At 42.6% G+C, this 23153-nt stretch overlaps 1 protein-coding gene across 1 annotated transcript in view; it reads right to left on the bottom strand.

Moving 5' to 3' along the window:
• SIPA1L1 (signal induced proliferation associated 1 like 1) overlaps positions 1-23153 on the bottom strand; it is a 184497-nt gene that overhangs the window by 67690 nt on the left and 93654 nt on the right. Inside the window, exon 9 of the mRNA XM_007942340.2 lies at positions 17911-18180. Within this exon, the coding sequence (XP_007940531.1) occupies positions 17911-18180 (270 nt within the window). The remainder of the gene's footprint in view (positions 1-17910; positions 18181-23153) is intronic.

The raw sequence follows: 23153 nt of genomic DNA, 5'->3' as shown, positions 1-23153 counted from the left end.
TGGAAGGAAGGTTGGGCAATCCTACTTCCGTAGTGATACTGCCTCGGAAACCCAAGGAGGGGTCACTATGAGTCGGGGCCGACTCAACGGCACATAACAACAACAACAACAACAACATCATATATTAAGCAGAACCTCCTCAAATCCCATTACAAGATTGTTCCTTGCACCACTATAGTACCTCAAAATACTGTAGACTGGGCAGTGTTTTGTTCTGTTGTACACAGGGCCGCTATGAGTAGGAGACGACTCAATGGTACCCAATAACAACAGTTAGCTTTACCTGAGTCTATCTCCCAGCTAGATTCCATCCTTATGGGGCAGAATTGAGCCTTATTTATTTTTGCTTTCCCAGGTAATTAACACGTATTTGTTTAATGAAGGAGAATCCCTGTCAGCAGTGCAGAAAATGTAGATGGGTTTAAGATAAGGTCCCACAGTTGTATCAGATGTCCCAAAGTCAGGAGCTTTCCACCCATAGTGGGCCTAGATCAGCTGACAACTGGGTACCAATAATAAAGTGCCAAAGTTTGTGAATACTTTACTAAATACAATTAAAACAGACTAAAAGTTAATATACTTTGTAAATATCATCAGTTTTACATGTAAAGGGGAGAGAATGGGGGCAGATGAGATCTAGGATGCTGTTCTAAACAATCACCGGTAGATGGAAAATTTTGCTTTGGTGATAGAAATGACACTGGAGATCGTATGATAGAATTTTGCAAGACCAATGACTTAATTTATTGCAAATACTTTTTTTCAACACCACAAACAGTGGCTATACACGTGGACCTCACGTGTACGGAGTGTACAGGAATTAGATTGACTACATCTGTAGCAAGAGGCAATGGAGAAGCTCAATATCTTTAGCCAAAACAAGGCCAGGAGCTGACTGTAGAAGAGACCATCAACTGCTCATATACATTTCAAGCTGAAGTTGAAGACAGTTAAAACAAGTCCACAAGAGCCAAAATATGACCTTGATATCTCTCCTGAATTTAGTGACCATCTAAAGAATAGATTTGATGTATTTAACACTAATGACCAAAAACCAGCGGCACTGTGGGATGACACCAAGAACATCATCCATGAAAAAAGCACATCCTGTGATCCCACAGAATGTGGACATTAAAAAAGACAGGAAAGGAAGAAAAGACCAAAATGAATGTCAGAAGAGACTCTGAAACTTGCCCTTGAATGGCCAGTAGGTAAAGCAAATGGAAGAAATGACAAGATAAAAGAGCTGAACACAAGATTTTAAAGAGCAGCTTGAGCAGACAAAGCCAATTATTATAATGAAATGTGCAAACACCTGGACTTAGAAAACCAAAAGGGAAGAACACACTCAGCATTTCTCAAGCTGAAAGAACTGAAGAAAAAATTTAAGCCTCAAGTTGCAATACTGAAAGATTCTATGGGTAAAATATTGAATGACGCAGGAAGCATCAAAAGAAGATGAAAGGAATACACAGTCACTGTACCAAAAAGAATTGGTCGATGTTCATCCGTTTCAGGAGGTGTGGCATTTGATCAAGAACCAATGGTACTGAAAGAAGTCATTGAAGCTGCACTGAAGGAAATGGCAAAAACAAGGCCCCAGGAACTGATGGAATACCCACTGAGATAGTTCAACAAACAGATGTCCCGCTAGAGGCACTCACTTGGCTATGCCATGAGATTTGGAAGACAGCTACATGGCCAACTGACTGGAAGAGATCCATATTTGTACCCATTCCAAAGAAAGGTGATCCCACAGAATGTAGACATTATTGAACAATATCATTAATATTGCATGCAAGTAAAATCTTACTGAAGGTAATTCAAAAATGGTTGCAGCAGTATAATGACAGAGAACTTCCAGAAATGCAAGCTGGATTCAGAAGAGGACATGGAATGAGGGTTATCATTGTTGATGTCAAATGGATCTTGGCTCAAAGCAAAGAATACCAGAAAGATGTCTCCTTGTGTTTTATTGACTACACAAAAGCATTCGATTGTGTGGATCATAACAAATTGTGGATAACATTGAGAAGAATGGGAATTCCAGAACACTTAATTGTACTCATGAGGAACTTATACATAAACCAGGAAGCTGTTGTTTGAACAGAACAAGGGGACACTGCCTGGTTTAAAATCAAGAAGGGAGTGTGTCAGGGTTATCTCCTTTCACAATACTTATTCAATCTGTATGTTGAGCAAATAATCCGAGAAGCTGGACTATATGAAGAAGAACTTGGCATCAGTATTGGAGGAAGAATCATTAATAATCTGGGATATGCTGATGACACAATTTTGCTTGCTGAGAGTGAAGATGATTTGAAACACTTACTGATGAAGATTGGGAGCTCTGGTAGCATAGTGCCTAAGGCACTTGACTGCTAACCAGAAGGCTGGCAGTTCAAACCCACCAGCCACTCCTCAGAAGAAAGATGGGGCAATCTACTTCCGTAGTGATACTGCCTTGGAAACCCAAGGGAGGGGTTGCTATGAGTCGGATCTGACTTGATGGCACATAACAACAACAACAACAACAACACTGATGAAGATTAAAGAATACAGTCTGCAGTATGGATTACACTTCAATATAAAGAAATCAAAAATCCTCACAACTGGACCTATAAGCAGCATCATGATAAATGGAGAAACGACTGAAGTTGTCACAGACTTCATATTACTTGGTTCTACGACCAACGCCAATGGAAGCAGCAGTCAAGACATCAGATGATGTACAGCATTGGGCAAATTGGCTGCAAAAGACCTCTTTCAAGTGTTAAAGAGCAGGGATGTTCCTTGAAGACTAGGCTGTGCCTGACACAAGTCATGGTATTTTCAATCACCTCATATGCATGTGAGAGCTGGACGGTGAATAAGAAAGACCGAAGAAGAGTTGATGCGTTTGAGTTGTGGTGCTGGTGAAGAATGCTGAATGTACCATGGACTGCTAAAAGAACTACCAAATCTGTTCTGGAAGAAGTGCAATTGGAATGCTCCTTGTAAGTGAGGATGGCCAGACTTTTCTCACTTACTTTGGTCATGTTGTAAGAAGAGACCATTCCCTGGAGAAGGATATTGTGATAGTTGGAGCTGTGTGTCAACTTGGCTGGACCCCAGTTCTGTGTGGTTGTTCCCATGATGGGATCAGATGACTGTGTTCTGAGTGGCCAGTCTGCCCAAGGGGAGTTTCCCTAGGGGTGTGGCCTGCTTCCAAGATATCCAGGGACATCCTGGAAAGAGCTGCATTCTTTGAGGGATTGGAATCCTGGTGTGCGGACTACAGACTTCTGTGAGTGAGCAGCGCACCACTCGGCCTGGAGATCTTGGATTCGTCTTTTGTTGGAGTCAACAACCAGTGTACTGCCTGCCAGCCTTGAATCTCTCGGCCCCCCTGTGCTTGCGGAAGCCAAAGCGGCCACCAGCCCATCTCCTCCAGAGACTTGGACTTGTCGGCTTGGACTTGTCAGCTTCCATACGCTTGTGAGCTATTTTTCTAAGATAAATTTCTCTCTCTCTCTCTCTCCATAAATATATATATATATATACACTTTGCTGGTTTTTGTGTTTCTCTAGAGAAACCCAATCTAACACAGATATCATGCTTGGTAAAGTGGAGGATCAATGAAAGAGGGGAAGGCCCTCAACAAGATGGACTGACACAGTGGCTGCAACTATGGGCTCAGGTATAGCTGAGATCATGGAGCTGGCACAGGACCAGGCAGTGTTTCATTCTACTGTACATAGGGTCGCTATGAGTTGGAGATGACTTGATAGCACATAACAACAACAACATTCTTTGGGGGGGATGCAATTTTTCCCATTATCATCACCAACCTTATTATTGCTACACAAATTCAGAGAAATATAGGCTAGCCACAGAGCTGGCATCCTCATTTAGATGAGGATGTTCCTTTACTCTTCTCCATTAAGACACTTTTGAAGTCCTCACTATGTATTCTGGAGTCATTGGAACGGTACTGGAATGAGGGAGGAATGGGAGGAGTAGGTGGAAGGAAGAAAACTAGCTAAGGATTAAGGAATGACATGAATCCAAATCTAACAAGATACTACACTCTTTTCTGCCTTAGAGCCTGGCTCTTAAATGCATCTGATAGGGAAAACTTCACATAGAGCTTCACTTTGCAGCTGCTTTGACTTCTTAGAGAAGAGGAGATGACACAGAAATGAGGAGGACGGGAGAAGACAATAGAATACTAATGTGGGTGGGGCTAGTGCAACATCTGGGGGCCGAGTGATTCCCCAATTCTGTTTGTGGTAGACAAGTAATGCCAATGAATTATCTTCATGAAGATGTGACAACATGATTCCACAGGACAAGTCAAGATGTAACTCGTGTATTTGTATTCAGAGTTTGCTTTTCTAACCCTGCTCTCCAAAATGAACATAAAGCTAAAGATCTCAAGCTAGTTCTCAACCTCAGCTCTTTTATTTGGCAAATGTATCAGAAAATTCTACTTGGTTATTGGAGTTATCCCAAAGTGAAAAACAGCATTTCCAGAAGGCCAGCATTCATTCCCATCCCTTTTCTGCCTTTTCTCAATAGTGGCTTTGTTTTCTTTTTGCTCACATGGAGCACACATACAGCATCTGATGGAATGCCACCCCAATGTTTTCATGACTCCAGATGTTGTGAGTATGCATGGTAGGTAAAGAAAATCCAGAATCAGCCCTTCTTTTGATGACTTACTGTGCTTTCTAAATACCCTGAGTTTGATACCATCACACAAACGTTATTCTGAGAACAAGAGAAAGCCGATCTAGTCCAGGGAGTGGGAGGTGCTCCCTGCCTGCGCATTGGCAGTCCATTCCGCCAGGGACAACGATCAATCATTACTGTAAGATGGGCTCGTTGCTGTCCTGCCATTTTGAAGAGGCGCTTCGAGAACTGGGAGCTGTACCCCCGAGTTGGCGCACATGAGAAGCCAGCACGCTAAGCTCCAGAGTCTCCCCTATACCCCCACCATTGCCATCTCACAAGTACAGTGTATTTTAAGGGTTGGGGAGTGAGTGCAGATAAAGTCTTTGAGATAAACCCGTATCTCTTTGCTTTCTCTTAAAGAGAGCCAAATGTCTGATGTTAATGCTGCCCAAATAGGGTTGCTGTTAGGTGCTCTTGAGTCAGGCCCGACTCAAAGCGACTTGTATAACAGAAAGAAACACAGCCCAGTCCTGCACCAAACTCAGAGGGCTAAAATTAATCTCTTTCCCAATTGCTCTGAGCCTTCAATTCTGTGGAATGTAAGAAATCATCTTTAAGAATGCTCTGCTCTCTGCAAGAACAGAATTTTTGAAACCTTTAGCATTAATTTCAAGAGATCTTTCTTCCTGCATTTTCATAAATTTAGCCAAGAAATAACTTGATGTTTTTAAAGTAACTGATACTAAATGTTCTCCAGGGTTCCAAATCACTTCCGTCTGCACAAACAATACACCAAGGTTTTCTGATTCTATCAAGAATGCAGAGTTGAACAAGTCAAGATCAGCAGCATTGACTGACAATACTTTCATAGTGTGCAGGACTGACAATTAGGCCAGTTTTATTCATTTATATGCAATATATTTCATTTCAATGAAAAGAGAGTTGAAGGGGCTGGACATTTAAGAAGAGATGGTCCAAGATCACTATCAGTTCCTCGTTTTTCCAGAAGCATTCTCATACCAGAGTAAAAGGGAGGCAAGAATGGCCAAAAAAATCCCAGGCTTATAGTAAACTAACTCCTGCCTCCACCATAGCCTTCCCATGAATCAACTCACAGTTGATACATATACATTGTCAACATTACCAGACTGTTGACCTCTTCCTAGCGGGTACTTTGTGAACAGAGCTAGTGTGGAATTTCTGGCCATACAATTCAGACGTGGTTGTTCAGATGGGAACACAGAAATCCTGTTCTGATGGTCCTTCTGTGACAAGGTCAATTTATGACAAGGAAGAACTCCCTGGTACAGTTAGGAGAATATGACAATTTTATCACACTCAGATAAATGAATTTTCACTTCACAGCTGCTGCCAAGCTCTCAGAAGCCAGTGGCCTGGCATGCACCATGGGCTCCTCTGGAGAAGGGCTGATTTTATATGTAAGGGTGATTTTAAAGGACAGGAAATAAAAACTGATAGCAGGAGGAACTGGCTATATAATTTGCTGGGCCCAGTGCAAAATGATAATGTGGGGCACCTTGTTCAAAATTTGTTAAGAATTTCAAGATGGTGACAGCAGACCACCGAACCAAGCGTGGTGCCTTCTAAGCATGGGTTCATGTGCAGCACGCGGGTCACATACCCATGAAGCTGAACCGTGATTGCAGCACATGAAATTGGGCCCCTCACTGTACAAACACTCACACGTGCATATGTCAAGCAAATATTTATTGAGGATCATCTATGTGTGGTGGTGGATTTCATTTCTATAGACTGACTGGTGACTAAGAGTAATGGGCTTTGGAGTCAGGTGGCCTTGATGTTAATCTGAGCACTAGCCAGCTGTGACTCTGCAAAAATCACTTCATCTCACAATTCCTTGGCATCCTTACCTATAAGGGGTGCGTTCAAATAGTATCCACCTTCCTGGGTTTTAAGGAGCTCTGGTGGCACAGTGCCTAAGGTATCTGACCACTAACCAGAAGGTTGGCAGTTCAAACCCATCAGCTGCTCCACAGAAGGAAGATGAGGCAGGCTATTTCTATAAAGATTCACCACCTTGGAAACCCAGTGGGTTGCTAGGAGTCAGAATTGACTCCATGGCAGTGAGTTTTGGAGGATTAACTGAGAAAACTTACATTTTAAGGACCCTGAACAGGGCTTGGCACAGAATAAAGGGTCAATAAAGGTTACCTGTAATTTTTAAGTAAAATATAACTGTTATGAGAATAGCTCAGAGTAATGAGGGGTTTAGGTGGGTTAGTGATAAGGCCTAGGGGAGGCTTTCTGAAGGAAATGCATTTGAGATGGGTCCGTGGAGGCTTTCTTAAGGAAATGCATTTGAGATGGGTCCGTATGAAGTCCAGGATTTTCACAGAAGCTATGAGTGAGTATACAGGAACACGAGGTGGGCTGTGTGGCCTCCAGGATGGCCATGCTTGACTGGGGCGCTGGGCATGGGTGGGAGATGTGTGGGAGCCTTGGGGAGAAGGAAGGGTGGGTCTTGCTGAGGAGACCTTGCACAGTAAACTGAGGCAGTCCAAACTTCATCTGCTAGGCTAGAAGGAAGCAAAGAAGTTCTGAAGTGAAGCAGATGTGTCCCTTTCCTTTTTTTCTTTTTGGTTTCCAAAGGTGCATGTGAACTGATAAAATAAGTCTAAAATGTGACATTAAATTAGATAAGAATCCACTGACCCACCACAAATACTAATCTTTTTGATTGTGAATGGTAGTGGAGGGCAAGGCCAAACACTTCATGAGAATAAGTCATAATCAAATCCTTTGGTGAGAAGTTCCCCGCCCCCCCCTCCGGCTTGTTAGGATTTTGATGCCTGGGAAAAAATTAAACAATTTTTTTTTTATCCTATTACACTACAATCTGACTCATAGTGACCCCTCCTTGGGTTTCTGAGACTGCATCATGGTGAAGCAGACTGCCCAGCCTTCCTTCTGAGGAGTGGCTGGTGGGCTTGAACTGCCAGCCTTCTGGTTAGCAATCTAATGCCTTAGGCACTAGGCCACCAGAGCTCCTTTATTTTTTACTTATTCATTTATTATTACACCAACAAAAGCAGAAGATCTAAAACTGAAGTGAAGAATGCCATGCAGGGCCCTGCTTGGCGTAGCTGTCCCTGTGCACCTTCCTCAGGCTGCCTCTCAGGCCCCAACCTCCTCCTACAGCTGTTCTAAGTTGGCACCACATTAGGAGACAAGAAAAAGGCTGCCACACAACCTCCTTAACTCTCCCACAGAGAATTCTACTAGTACCAATGCTCCTGGACTTATCTTTCAGTTCAACAGTCAACAAATGCCATTACAAATTAGCTCAGTCAAGCATGTAACAAGCACATATTGTTCACTATGGACTACAACATACCTTAACCTCTGGGGCCCAACTTCTACATTTACATAGTACACCACAGTCATCACAATGGTTAAGTGCTTGGTTGCTAACTGAAGGGTTTGAGGTTTGAACCCACCCAGTGGCTCTATGAGAGAGTCAGGGGGCTGCCATGAATTGCAATTGACTGAACTGCACCCAACAACCATAGTCACTTATTGCTTTTCAGTATAATAGAAAATTAGAAAAGTAAAACAAAAAGCAATAGATTAGGAGACTCTGGGCTATTTAATTAGGTTGATTCTAATTTTCTCCGGGAGTGGGGATGGGTAGAGAGTTCCTGCCAACACTGCAAGCACGCTCACATGTATATGAACCAGCTCCCTGCCTTCACCACCCCCTCCCTGTGTGTCTGTGTGTTTCCTCAAGATCAGCAGGCAGCACCAAAAGGGGTACATCCAGAGCAAAGGGTCCAGGGCCATCTTTGTGGGGCTTGAGCAGTATCTACCTAACAAGGCCTTTTGTGATGGGGCCACACAGGGAGAGCTCAGCTGTCAGAGCACACACACACACCCCCTAACCCCCCCCCCCAATACACTCACACTCAGGGGAAGAAAGAATTCAACTCTGCTGACCAGCCCAAAGGACACTCTGCCCATCTCATTTATTTCATAGCAATTGTCAGTGCAGGTGAGAAAGAAAGTTAGTGCAGGTGAGGAAGTTCAGCCCACTTTTTTCAGAAAGCACTTTAACCACAGCAGATCCAAATAACCACTCTGTTCCAGTACCAAGTGACCCTCATGAGAAGAAACAGACCTCAGTCAGACCTGCTCACTGCCCAGGGCTCTGAGCAAGATGCTTCATAGGACAAGTTCACAATGACAGGCTGTGGGGACATGCCTAGGCGGCTAATTTGGCTTCATTATCACTAATTTTCACAAATTTATAATGTGCTGTAAAGTCAACAAATCTGAAAAATGTCAGTGCTTTCAAATATAAGGTGGCAGAATAAACAGATTTTTTGGGAAGTATGTAAGTTGCCAATGATAAGTATATTCATTTACCGGATGTGCTCTTATCAGCCAAGAGTCTGAGACTCTTCTCTTTCCACGGTGAGGAGGGTGATAGCTGGGCACCTGCTGGACCTGGCTACTGTGAAGGACTTCCCGGGGAAGGAAGGGGACTGAGTAAGTCCTGGAGCCACTGTGGGGTCTTGTAGACCTTCCCATAAGGTGTGGCCAGGCCAGGCCTCCCTCAGTGGTCTTCATGCAGAATGCTCCCTTAAATTAGGTAAGAAGGCAAGACCCAGCTGCTGGGTATATACCCAAGGCTGCTTCTGTAGCACCATGCAGGATAATACTTCCACATACATACAACCTTATTGTTCTTTCTAAAATTCAACTGTATTTTACAAGATGATCTCTGAGACCCTGGCAGTTCAAGAAATGTTTATTGCCTGTCACTCTAAATCACATGTATGGTTTTTGTAGAATTCTGTACGCCTTCTGCAAGTGCACAATCAACCATTGCTGTTTTCAGCACAGCAGGTGTTCTGAGTTCATCGTCTCCATCAAACTAACATTAAACATGACCCTGTCTCTGAGGACAATACAGCCTGCTTGGGGAAACAAAGTGACCCTTTGAAGCCTGACCCCACCATGTGCTCAGATTAGGTCAGCGCTGATTCATCACCTTAGGCTGGGCCACTCTGCCTAATTCCTACTCAATCTGAAGTAGCAATGTTTCACTTTTACATAGTTGTGTTTGGTCAACACCTAAAAAAATAACAGTAGCAATAACAATTACAAGCAGCAGCTCCTACTTACTAAGCCTGCTATGTATTAAGAGCTTTACCTGCATCACCTTAGGTGACTGTCACAATGATACTAAGGAGTGAGACTGGTACCCCATTTGATGAGCAGGAACAGTAATGTGCAGAGGACATTAGACACTTGCCTACTGTCACACACCTCCCAAGTGGTGGAACCAAGATACAAGTCAAGGTCTTGGGACTGCAGGGCCTGTACTCTTGGTGGCTCCTTGAGCTCCCAGTGGTTCCAAGGGTGGAAGCCCTTGTGGGAATGTTTCCCTAGGCTGAGAGCAGAGGCTGGAGGAACAACCACAACAATTCAGGTACCTGAGGTGGGGACCACACTGGAGCATGTACTTTTATTCCTTGGGTCATTCTGGAGTTTGCAAAAGAGGAGGGAATTGGAAGGCAAGCCAACCTTAATCCAGTGCGCACATTTCGCAAATTTTAAAATAGGAAATATAGTTTTAATGTAATCTAAAAATGTGAACTTGCAAATCATTTAAACACTAACCCCAACATGGATGCCAGAGTATGTGAGCTCCTCCGAAGAGCTGGGGAAGGAGCTCTAAACGCTTGGCAACCACATTCTCTGCAAGCCAAGTATGGCTCTCTGCTTTCCGACCTCCTCCCGGCTGACAAAGACAGCACTATAATTCAGTTTCAACCTTTTATGGAAATTCAATCAAGAACCACTTACATTTCACTTTTCATCAATTTCAGGCAGGCTTTACCAGCAATACACTTTTGAAATAGGAGTATTCTAAACTTAGCCAACAGAAGTCAAAGAATTCTGCTTAAATGTAGTTTTAATTCTATAGCTTTATCAGACTACAATGAGTTTCATCTTTACCTATCATCTAATTTTCATGAAAATAACATAATACATTTTCACCTGAATTGGTTTAATTCTGTCTCTAGTTCTTTAAATCAGCTCTTTTGTTGAGAAAGGTACACAATCCCGGGGCAAGGAGCTGCTGGGTGGTGCAGTTAATGAGCTCGCTGTTGACAGAGATGCTGGAGCACAGCCCACCCAGGGAAGCCTCAGGAGAAAGGCCTGCTGATCCACTTCTGAGAAACCAGCCGCTGCCAACCCCACCGAGCACAGTTCTGCTCTGACACAAATGGGGGTGAAGCAGACTAAACGCTTACTGGGGAAGCCTGGACTCCTCACATTAAGTGTGAAGACAAGGAACTAACTAAATGTATTTATGGGACTTCCTGGTGTAATTATTAAAGCAAGTTTAAAAAAGGGAAAAAGATCATGAGGCTATTACATGTCAGAATCTGGTTAGCCCTTGAGATACAAAGATGAATAAGTTGGAAAAATGAACAGAGAAGGTGAAAATGAAATATCATAAATTCCGTGAAGAAGGCATTAGGTGCTATGAACATTCCCAGGAGGGGCAATCAAGGTAGAGATGGCAGGACAGTGTTGGGAGACATCTGTAGAGGAAGCATGGCTTGGGCTTGGTACCAAAACACCAGTGGGAGGTAAGCATCCAAGAGGGAGTGGGAGGCAGCGGTTCAAGCGGAGCTGCACGTGTGAAGGCATCAAGGGGAGACAGAACATGGCACTCTGACTGAACAGAAAACCATTTACAGGCTTAGAGGTTGGGTTGGCTGGGAGCAGTGAAAAGAAAAGGCTACGCAGGTGACTCACAGGGCCTTCACAGACCACGCTGGGAGTTGTACTGGATCTGTGAGGTAGGCAGAACTATGGAATGTAATGAAAGGCATGGTCCGAGGGGCATTTCCATTTTCACGCAGCTACCCTTTACGGTGTGCAGCGTGAAAGGGTGGGGGTGGGAAGCTGGGAATGAAATTGGAGGCTGCTGTGGCAACTATTCAGGTAAGAAGAAAAAAATCTTATTGAGAAATGAGAGGCCCAGCCATGAAAAGGAAGAAGCTTAAAACAGAGGAACTCAACAGAAATGAAGGACTTGGTAACTATACCAGTGTGGAGATGGGGATGAGGTAACTAAATGGGCACGAGAAAGGAGATGGAGGTAATACAGGAGAAGGAAGAGGTGGAGGCACGGTGAGGCTGAAGGCAGTTCGGACTTGTGAGTGTGAGACGCTGTGGGACCTTTAAGTGCAGGTGCCCAACAGGTGGTCAGGCATGTGAATACGGGAGGTGGAAAAGAGGTAAACGCCACATAGAAACAATCAAGGAACTGCCCACATAGAGCTGATGGCCAAGGTGACTGAAGTGGATGAACTTTCCAGAGATACTGTTGTTGTTGTTATGTGTCATCGAGTCGAACCCGACCCATAGCGACCCCTCCTTGGGTTTCCGAGGCAGTATCACTATGGAAGTAGATTGCCCCATCTTCAGTGTGAAATTTAAAGAAAAATGAGACAGGAATCATGGGGAACAAAAATTTGAGGTCATAAGACAGGTACAAAGAGGTGATGATAAAAAAAAACAATCAGGAGTAAAGTTTGGAAGACAAGGAAAAGGAGTTTGAAGGAGGAGGTGGTGGTAGTATTAGATAAGCTGAAGACTGAACAATGGCACTGGCTTTATAAACATGGAAGTTAATGGGGAACTAGCCTGGGGAACTAGCCTGAGCAACTGCAGCAAGTGCTAACATTCCATGACTTATCGCTTCTCATGTCAAGTCGTACAACTGTGATCCAGGTTGACATTTGGAAAGCACAAGTTCCAGAACTTCTAACCATAGTTAATATTCTAAACAAAGGAAGAGTAAAGACCAAATGAAGGACTGACAGTGGAAAACAACACAGTGAAGATTAGCACAGAACCTTGCATGAAAGAAAGAAATTTTGAAAGCATTTCCTTAACAATAAAGATTGAATGGCTACTCTGCTCTGTGAGAGGAGACTTTACATTTGTTTCAACAATATTCACCAGGCACTCTTCATGCCCTGCATGGGGCACAGCCATGTAAACGAGGAAACAACCTCCATCCTGCTACAGAAATGCTGGAGGCGAGGGTGTGTGTGTGTGTGTGTGTGTGTGTGTGTTTCAGCTTGGAATCCAGATGAAAAACCTCAAAGTACCACCAAATAGTTACACAAAGACTGATAATAGCTCATCTAAAAGGAAAATTATTTGATATGCTATGATGTCTACTGTTCATGCAAAGTACCCGGAATTGCTAAGTTTTTCAAGCATATTAACACAGATAGGTTTTTATTACTGATCTTACGTTATGTTTAAGAGTATTGTGTCAAATTCAATGTGCTATAGCCTGTTATTTTAAACTCTAGATAAATTTGAAGCAAAAATAGTGACTGTGCCATATTACCTATTTATGGCTCAATAAATACTAATTCTGTTAATAAACACTACAATAAAATTGTGTACTCATAAGCACAATAAAATTGTGTACTCAAAAAGCTACCTGCAGAGCGTGTTTCACAGTTGAAACAGAGAGCTCATATATTTGAACAAAATTAGACTTCATTTTATTTAGAAGCCAAATGGATCAGTTTCTCTTAATGTATAGAGAACGTCACCTAGCTAAAATTGTTGTTAGGAATTTAGACACCAGCATAGTTTAGTATGTCATAAAAATCTTGACCTTGATATTACAGGAAAACAATAATCTATTTTGCAAATGTATTTTTTTAAAAAATTGCTCTTAATGACATTTAAATTTGGTGACTCCCTGTAGTTCAAGAAGAACTGTGCTTCTATAAGCAGCAAACTAACGTTTCCATCCAGAACGAACCATGCTGGATCCAAATGTGGTAAGTGAAGATTTCTGTAGCATGGCCAGAGTGGACTGGATATGGCTGCTAAGTTAAGCTGAAATGTGGCTTGTTTTCCTACAGTTAAAGACTTGTTAAAATTTTGGGGAAAATAGTATGAAATAACCACCAAAGCAATATTTTAGTCTCAATATTAGGCTTGCATCATTATTAATAAGGCAAGATTCAAGATATTAAGACCCTGGGCATTTACTTTCCTGTTTGCAATTCCATCTCAAGGGTTCATATCATATCTTATAAATGGCCCAGGTACAAATATAAATGGCAAACAAGACAATGCTGGTATGCAGGGGAGTGTCAAATGGACAAGGCATGCCCTCGCCATGCCCCACTTCCATATCTCAGAAAGTTGGTATGAAGGGAATACTTATTTTTTTACCTACTTATATTTCAGTACATTTTATGGAGGAAATACTGCAGGGGAACTTTAAGAATGTAGATACCCATGAGATATTTCTGATGAATGTCATGAGTCTCTGTAATACTCAAATATTCCAGAAATTATAGCAAACCAAAATGCTCAGATAGTACTTCTATTTCTGACTCAATAGTTAAAGAAGAAAGTGCTGTGTAACTAAAAATTAGGAATGATAGGATAGGAAACTGGGCTCTAAAATTTCACAGAAGATCCATCTAATTATCACATAGTTCACAAACAAGACTCCAAATTGAATGAAACAACTCTAATATTCTGAAAATATAAGGGCAAGTCACTTAACTCTGTTACAGAAGGAATCATGTCCTCTAAAAGATATGTTCAAGTCCTAACCCCGTACCCGTGAATGTGACCTTGTTTTGGAAAACAGAGCCTTTTTTTGAAGATATGATCATTATGTCATGCCAGAGCAGGGAGCATTCTAAACCTAATCCCTTCTGAGTAGTATTTCATAAAAGAAGAGAAAAGACAAGGAAATAGAGTCACAGACAGGGGGAAGGCACTAAAGGAGGATCGATCTACAAGGCAAGGGATGCTAAAAAAATGCCCAGGGCTACCAGAAGCTGAAAGAGACAAGAAAGGACCTTCCCCTACAACAGACACAGCAGCACACTGAATCCAGACTCCTGGCTTCCACAACTATGAGAAAATCAATGTCTGTTCTTTAAAGCCACCCTCCTTATAGTATTTTGTTACGGCAGCCCTAGAAACTATGGCATCCTCTATCACAAGATCTGAAATTCCAGCCCAGTATCCTAAAAGAATAGCTGAAACTGAGAGGCCTCAGATGGCACTGAGTAGAGGTCAAATCTCCCAGAAATTCATTGGTAGCTTCATCTCTGCTCTTTCATCTGTATTGCTAAGAGACCCACAGGGCTACTCTTAAGAGTCTTATACAGTGAGCATTTACTTAGATGCACTTTCCTCTGTGTGGAGTTAAGACGAAAGGCAGGGACAAGTACACGTCCAAGAAATAATCCCTAAAACTCAAGGAGTTCCATCTGGAAAAATAGGGCTCTGCATTCTCTAGCTCTGAAAGCTGTTCGCATACAAAGATGGTAATTAGCTACAAAGATATTTTCACTTTTGGAGGTCACTATTTTCAGCAGCAAGCTTTAGTTTCCGTTGCAGAAATTAAAGTCAACACGGCATAGAGACACATTCTGCTATTTTATTATATGGAATACTGAATAACGGAAATAACACGAAAACAATTTCCCTTGTGAAAGCCTGCTGACTGTTCCAGAGTGAAAAAAAATAGCGCTAAGAGGGGAGGGAAAAAAAATTCCTTCTCTAAACAAGTTCATCTTCCAAAATGTGGGCCAAACCATGAATGTGAGTTCACACACACCTCTGAAAGGGCCAAGTTTGGAATGTGTAGAACAAAGAATTTATTCAGATCTCTTGGATGTTTCCTTCCTCAAAAATAACGAAAGCTATGGGGCTCCAGATGGGAATGTGGCCACTTTGGAAGAGGAATCTTTTATTGAGATAAATAGCAAGGCTCTGTAAATAAATATCTGGGATTCAATGAGGAATTTTAGGAAGACAACTGCTTTTTTGCTTTTCTTTTCTTTTTTTTTTTTTTTGCAGGAGGCGAGGGGGGTTGTTTGTTTTTATTAAATTACTTCTAAATGGTATTAGTATTCTGAAACAGTTAAGTGACAATGCTTTATCCAACAGCTTAAAAGTTAGATTAAGATGAAAGATTCTAGTGAAGTTTTAAAAACATCTAGCTCTCTGCTCCCAAGTGGAACCAAAGACTATTTACTTGTATCATCTGGGAACCATTTCTTCTTGGCACCTTGCTCCTGCTGCTCTGATGAATTAGGGTCACATTTTGGCTTCGAGAGGAATCTTCCTTCTATCCAACACAGCTCCTGGAACAGAGCCTCTCCCATCTTTCAGGACTTCCAGTGAGGAGGCCACAAAAACATTCTGAGACACATCAAGACAAGCAAAAATGACGGGGAAAGGACAGGGGATGGGCAGAGAGAAGTTGGCTTCTTCTAGCAGGTGACTAGCAAGCTACTCAATTCAACTGTCCCCTCCATTCGCTTAGGTACTCTGGGCTAACCAAGAGTGGATGGAGTCCCAGGGTGGCGCAAATGGTTGAGCACTCAAACACAGAAGGCTGGCTGCTCGAGGCCACCCTGACGCACGCTGGACGACAAGTCTGGCAATCTGCTTCCGGAAGGTCACAGCCACGGAAAAGGATGCAGCAGTTCTACTCTGCACACATGGGGTCTCTGTGAGTCAGAACCGACTCGAGGGAAACTAACAACAGTAAACATACAGTTCAATTAAACAAAAAACCTTACAATCAATTTTTAATTCATATCGTAAAAGTACTTAATCTAGTTTACATAGAGCTCCTGTAAACAGAGAGTTACAGGGGGAAGGGTTGGAACCAAGAGCAAGGTGGTGGTTGTCGTTTGGTGCTGTCCAATCAGCTCCGACTCACAGTGACCCTGTGTACAACAGAGTGCAACCTGGCCTGGTCCTGCGTTATCCTCACACTCCTTGCTGTGCCTGAGCCCACTGTTGCAGCCACTGGATCAATCCGTCTTGTTGAGAGTCTTCCTCATTTTTGCTGACCCTTTACATTACCAAGGAGCTCTGGTGGTGTAGTGCCTAAGGCATTTGACTGCTAACCAGAAGGCTAGTGGTTCAAATCCACCAGCCACTCCTTGGAAGGAAGGTTGGCCAATCTACTTCTGTAGAGATACTGCCTCAGAAACCCAAGAAGGGTCGCTATGAGTCAAATCCGTCTCGATGGCAGTGAGTTTGTTTTGGTTTTACTTCACCAAGCGTGACATCGTTCTCCAGGGACTGGTGCCTTCTGACAACATGACCAAAGAAGGTGAGATGAAGTCTGGCCATTCTTTGCTTCTAAGGGGCACTGTGGCTGCACTTCTAAGATAGCAGTTCATGGTATTTTCAGTATTCTTTGTGAATATCACAACCCAAAGGCATCAACTTTTTGGTCTTCCTTATTCATTGTCCGTTCACACGCATAAGAGGCGATTGAAAATACCATGGTTTGGATTAATGCACCTTAGTTTTCAAAGTGACATCTTTGCTCCTTGCCACTTTTAAAAGGTCTTTTGCAGCAGGTTTACCCAGTACAATACAAGCCAAGGTTAATAAACACAAAAGGTCTATTAGCCTTGCCCAGCCAAATACATACCTGGACTCTAGCTCAAAGTGCTGCACTGTACTTTACAGTGAATTCCAAAAAAAGATGTGTAGCACATGCTTATAAATGCAGAGTTACTTAACCACTTATCATTTGCAAAGGATTCCACTATGACTTTCAATTTACTAACAGATCCTGGGTTTCTTACATTCTAGGTTCCCTCCACCCTTTTCCCATTTGCTAATTTTACTCAGGGTTGAATGTTTTAACATATCCCTGTGTAACACCTTCTCCCCACTGTTTTCTTTGACTTTCAGAGCAGTGGGGAAAAAATATGTGTGCTGTATTAGTTGTTTTCCTTTCTCCACCATTCTTCACCACCAAAGTGACACAAACACAGTTATTCAACCAAAGACGTTCAGTTGTTACAATAACATCACTTTTCCCAAAAAGACAGACCGTCAAGGTGATAATATGGTCACTGCCACCTCAAAGAGTTTGCCCAGTCCTGGTTCCCATGGCTGCTAAGTGTGCAGTGATGATTTCTGCTGACACCATATGGTAGCTTAAGAGCAAAGCACAAACACCACTGCACAGAGCTGAATGCTTTCCTGGAATATGTCCCCCTTTATTCGATGGCTTTGGAATCCTACCATGCTTTGAAAGCCACAAATGTATGCGTTGATTTCTAGTAAAATATGGGAAGGCCTAAAGCGAGTGCTTATGGGTCTGGTTTTAATTCATTTTGGGCACGGATTCAGAGCCAACTTTTCAAGGGCACACTCACCGCCTCTCCAGGGGGCGCCCGTCACTGGAGATGCTTCGAGGAATGTTGGCGGCTCTTTCGGGAGGTGGCATCTTCCCGTCTCCCTTCCCAGCATTCAGCCGTGAGGTCACAGGACTCTGCACCTGGGATGGGACTTGAGGTGAATGAGACCCCTTATTGGCATTCCTCTGCCATTTGTTGTTATTTCGGAAAGGAAACTTGAATTCGTAGGAAACCCCTTCATTCATTTTGTACTCCATCACTGGCATGCGGTAGGTTTCAGAGCAACTCCTATTGGGGGAAAGCACAGGGAGAAGAAAAATTCATATGCTTTTGCCGGTTGGAAGAACCACACTGATTCTCATTAACAGTTTAAACGGCTCAGAAACTTCATCCTCTGTTTCAAACCATCTTTCAATCATCACACACTATGATTATTTTCCTTTCAAAAGGCAGAACCCTAGGAAACATTACATTTGTATTTTCCTTTACTCAATCCCGATTGTTGAGTCTGAGATATAGAGTCTTTGGAAAAAAGCAAGGAGACGCACAGTCAGTCACCCTGTGGAGCAGGAGTGGGTACTGAAACCCTCGGCATGATCTCAGAGCCTTCCACACCCTCTACTGTGTCCTGGGGTCAGGGATTTGAAAGGAGGTAGAAATCTGAAGTTGGGGAATCCTTCCTAATAATCAAAATGGAGAGCCAAATTTAGCACAGGAAAAAAGAAAATGTCAATTATAGAAACACTGCAATGATCAAATCTCTAGGGAACAAGCATAATCTGAAATTAAACTTCTTTTTTTTTTCAAAGTCAAGAATCCATCAGCAGCAGGGCTGTCCCCATGGAGCAGCCTGAGAGACACAGAAAGGCAGACACCAACATCATCTGTCATGTGAGTCTTGCCATTTTTGTGCTGGGATCCACTCTCCAGACTTGGGAAACCTGAAGCCCACTTTCCATTCTCTTTATCCAAACAACCAGGGAAAGTCTGATCAGTTATTAACTTGAATGACAGACAGTTATGGGAAAAAGTCTATTCCCACTAAAGCATAAGCTCAAACTGAGTATTTGAATTTCATCATTAAGTGAAAACAATAATTCTTTTCTAAAAGGAATTTCAAGGACTGGGAAGCAGTCGAGAGAATTTGGAAAGGAGGGGTTAACAGCAATCACGAAATAAATAGCCCTTTAAGAGGCACTTCAGAGATAGCGTAAGGAAGGTCTAAAGGCACCATTTATTCAACAGAGGTTTAATGTGAGCCACAAAAACAAGGCATACAGGTAAGTTTAAATTCTCTAGTAACCACGTTAGAAAAGAAAAACGAAAACAGGGAAATTAATTTACTAACTTATTTTATTTAACTCAAGATATCCAAAATATTAGAACCCTGGTGGTGCAGAAGTTAAGTGCTTGGATAGAACCCATCCACTCTGCAGGAGAAAGATGTGGCAGTCTGCTTTTGTGAAGACTTACAGTCTTGTAAACCCTAAGGGCCAGTTCTACTCTGTCTTATAGGGTCGCTATGAGTCCAGTCTTTCATGACCATTTCCACGCTTTTCAGGGTGTGACTTTGATGTTTCAAACATGGACTCCACAGTGCCTCCTCCTCAATGGTCATGACTGTCTTCATTTTCCAGACATGCTGCTTTTGGAGCCCGTGCTCAGGAGGAACAACACTGTTCCTCCTAGGCTAGGGCCGCTGCTCTGCTCAGTCTTTAAGCCGCCCCCAGCTTCCAATGCGTGCCATTTTCTTGGGGTTTCCCTACTGCTCCTGACTCCCCAGAAGCCGACCCTCAATCCAAGGCTCCTCTGTACCCTCTGTAAACTTTAATGGCAGTTCCACCTTTTTTTTTTTTTTTTCCAATCCCAACCTCCAATAAAAAAATACATTTTACAGTATAACAGAGTACAACCATAAATACACAGAAACTCTTACTCTGATATTTTCTGTTTTGCTACAGCTGTGTTAATCTTATGACTTACAATGATCTGCAGTTTGCAAAACATTGCTTTATGGGACTTGCAAAATTGCCTTTAGTAATTTCTAGATTTGATATTGATATTTCTGACAAAACTATGCCCTTGGACCACTTATGTTGTTAATCAGTGGTAGTATGACTTGAAGTCTTTTATTTCTGTCTCATAGTTAAGTGCTCGATTATTAAATGAAACGCTGGAGGTTTGAACCCACCCAGGGGTGTCTAGGAAGACCGGCCTAGTGATCTGCTTCCAAAAGGTCACGGCCCTGAAAACACTGTGGGCAGTTCTGCTTTGCACACGTGGGGTCACCACGCATCAGACTCGACCTGACAGCAACTAACAACATTTCTAAGTAAACATAGCATGTTGTGCAGAATCCAGTGCTCTAAATCTCTAAGTATAAGAACACTGTATCAAAGAGGTATTAATAAAAATGTTTAACAATCCAGAGGGAAATTCTCTCAGCCTCCACATCAGAACTGGCTATGCCTCTTCCTCAGCAATGGTCTATGCTAAGTTGTTTCAATGATGATGACTGGTGATAAGCAATGATAAGTTGTTTAACTTATCAACTCAATGAATCACATCACCTTTGCCCCTTTCTGTGAGCTGCTAGGAACCAGGAACATACACAGAACTTTATCATCATGCGTTTTTTCCAAAATTGTTTCCCTCGATCATTTTGTCCCTGCACCAATCCCCCTTTCCTCAGTAGAGTCCCTCACTGACTATTTTGTGCATGTACTTTCCTTAAGCTGCTTCAAATCCATTTTGCACTAAGGCAAAGCAAAGTAAGTAAACAAGAGAGATACAGATGATGATGATAGTAACAATGTAAACCAAACAGACAAGATGCTTTCATCTTTGGCCTTTAGTTTCTTTCTCTGTAAGAGGAGAGCTTTACTACTAAAACTAGTCAAAAGACTCCTGTGGCCAAATACTGTGTTCTCCATAGCCTGTGTTTCCTTTCCACTACTCTAAAGTTAATATAAGGAGTTCTGGTGGTGGAATGTGTAAGACATTTGACTGCTAACCAGAAGACTGGCAGTTCAAACCTACCAGCCACTCTGTAGAAGAAACACGGGGAATCTACCTCTGTAAAGATTTACTGCCTTGGAAACCCAATGGGGTTCGCTATGAGTTGGAACTGACTCAATGGCAGTGGGTTACCTAGAAACCTTCGGGATGTTTGATGCTAACAGAACGTAGTTTCATAAAGTCTAAGCAAGGAGAGATGATTCATTTTAGGTAATGAAAAACAAAGAAGTCTCCACAGAGCAACCCTTGGCCAAGGGGCTGTTTCTGATTGCCTTCCTCGGGGAAGGTAACCCACTAGCTTTCTGAGCATTTGCTTACCTCTGCAAAATGCCAAGAATGAGATATGGAATCAAGAAGCACATGGTAATCGAAGGACAAAGATAAAAGCTACCTTTTAATGCCACACATGGAAGTTCATAAAGGGATTTTTATTATATCATTCTACATAAAACTGAGTATTGAGCAACAATCATTCTAACAGTTCCAGCTTACAATGGGCTAGACATTAATCTAGCTGTGTGGCAACAACTCTAAATAGTAAATAGTATCAGTATCCTCATGAGGATGGAAGTGTGGAAATGGAGAGATGAACTTGCCCAAGTTCCACAGCTAGAAAGTGGCGCAATCTGGATTGGAACCCAGAGAATTACTCTACCCTGTAGTGTCAGTCACTAACTAAAGAATATTTCTAGCACAGACCTCCAGACCTCCTTTACCCTACAGTGACTGCAGCATCTCACTCAGGGCATGGTTGGTAAGAGTTTCCTTGGCAGAAGAAAGGAAAACTTAGCAACTTTATAAAACCCAATAAAGAGCTGTGAGTCAGAAAAATAAGAGGTTTGAAAAAGTCTCTGTCCTGCCAAGCCATGTGACTGTATTGGGAAAAAAAACAAATATTTATCTCTTTGAAGTGAAATTCATCTGAAATATTACAGATTGTAACAAGATCATTGCTAACAGTCCTCCAAGCTAAAGTGGCATGCTTTTGTATTTTAAAATACTTGTTTTTAAAATAATGTAAAAATTGTGACTCATTTCTTATTTAAGAGAGACAACTTGGTCCTTTTATGTAACTGTTTTTCACTTTTCCTTGTGAATGACCCTTGATGGTTTTCTTTAAAAACTGCAGGCTAGTGGCCCTTATAAATAAAGATGGTGAGACTTCATCTCACATACTTTGGCCATGTTATTAGGAGGGACCCGTTCCTGGAGAAGAACGTGTGGTAGTTCAGTTTGTGTGTCAACTTGCCTGGGCCTGGTTGAGTGGCTGGGCAGCTGGATGTAGTATTCCCCATGATGAGACTGGTAATCAACTCCATGGTGGAATCTACTGGGAGCAGCTGAGTAGCTGCCTTTGGGTATGAACTCTGCTTCCTGTACATAAGAAACAGCTTTGGGAACAGTCTCTAGCTTATGGCACACTTGAACCCTACATGTAGCCATGTCATTGTTCAGCAGCCTGCCATGCTCTGCTGACCTTGGGACTTTCACTGGACTTGAGTTAATGGCCTGCTGTGTGGTTTGGTAACATCGAGACTGTGCCTTTTATTTGTCAATCTTGGGCTTGTCTGTCTCAGCAGCTAGCAGCTGTCTGAGTGAAGAAAAGCCTCTAGCTCCAGTGGGCTGGGAGCAGGAGGCAAAGCTGAAGCCCAAAAGGTTGAGGGGCTTTCACCCAGCCCCTAGAGCCCAGCACTCTGAACTCAGACTCAAAGCCTACAAATTGTAAGAATAAACTCCTGTTTGTTAAGGCCATCCCATTTTGTGGTCTATTCTTTTCAGAGCAGCACTAGGGAAGCAGAACAGAACATCAGGCTTGGCATAGGGTCAGTGAAAAAGAGGAAGATCCTCATGGAGATGGAGTGACACAGTAGTTGCAACAATGGGCTCAAACATACAACAGTCGTGGGGATGGCTCGGGACTGGGGAGCAGTGCTTCATTCTGTTGTAGGCATGGTTGCTATGAGGCTGAACTGACTTGATGGCGCCTAACAACAATGGCAGTGGCCCTTAGGAGAATGAATATTTGTCATTCCCATACAACATGATCCATTCAGAACATCACATTTTAATCTGTTGTGGTTTTTTTCCATCACACTAAGGGAATCCATATTGAAGATTCAGAAATCAGAGACACCAGCTATCAACTTAGAGGACGTGGAACAAGGGATATCATAGCTGTTGTCAGATGGATCTTGGCTCAAGGCAAAGAATACCAGAAAGAGGTTTACTTGTGTTTTATTGAC

This window comes from Orycteropus afer, unplaced genomic scaffold (assembly GCF_000298275.1).
Source record: "Orycteropus afer afer isolate SDZICR_OR568_19922 unplaced genomic scaffold, OryAfe1.0 scaffold00088, whole genome shotgun sequence".
In the NCBI taxonomy this organism is placed as follows: Eukaryota; Metazoa; Chordata; class Mammalia; order Tubulidentata; family Orycteropodidae; genus Orycteropus; species Orycteropus afer.
The sequence above is the reverse complement of the archived record's forward strand: the minus strand, read 5'-3'. Positions and strand labels throughout refer to the sequence as shown.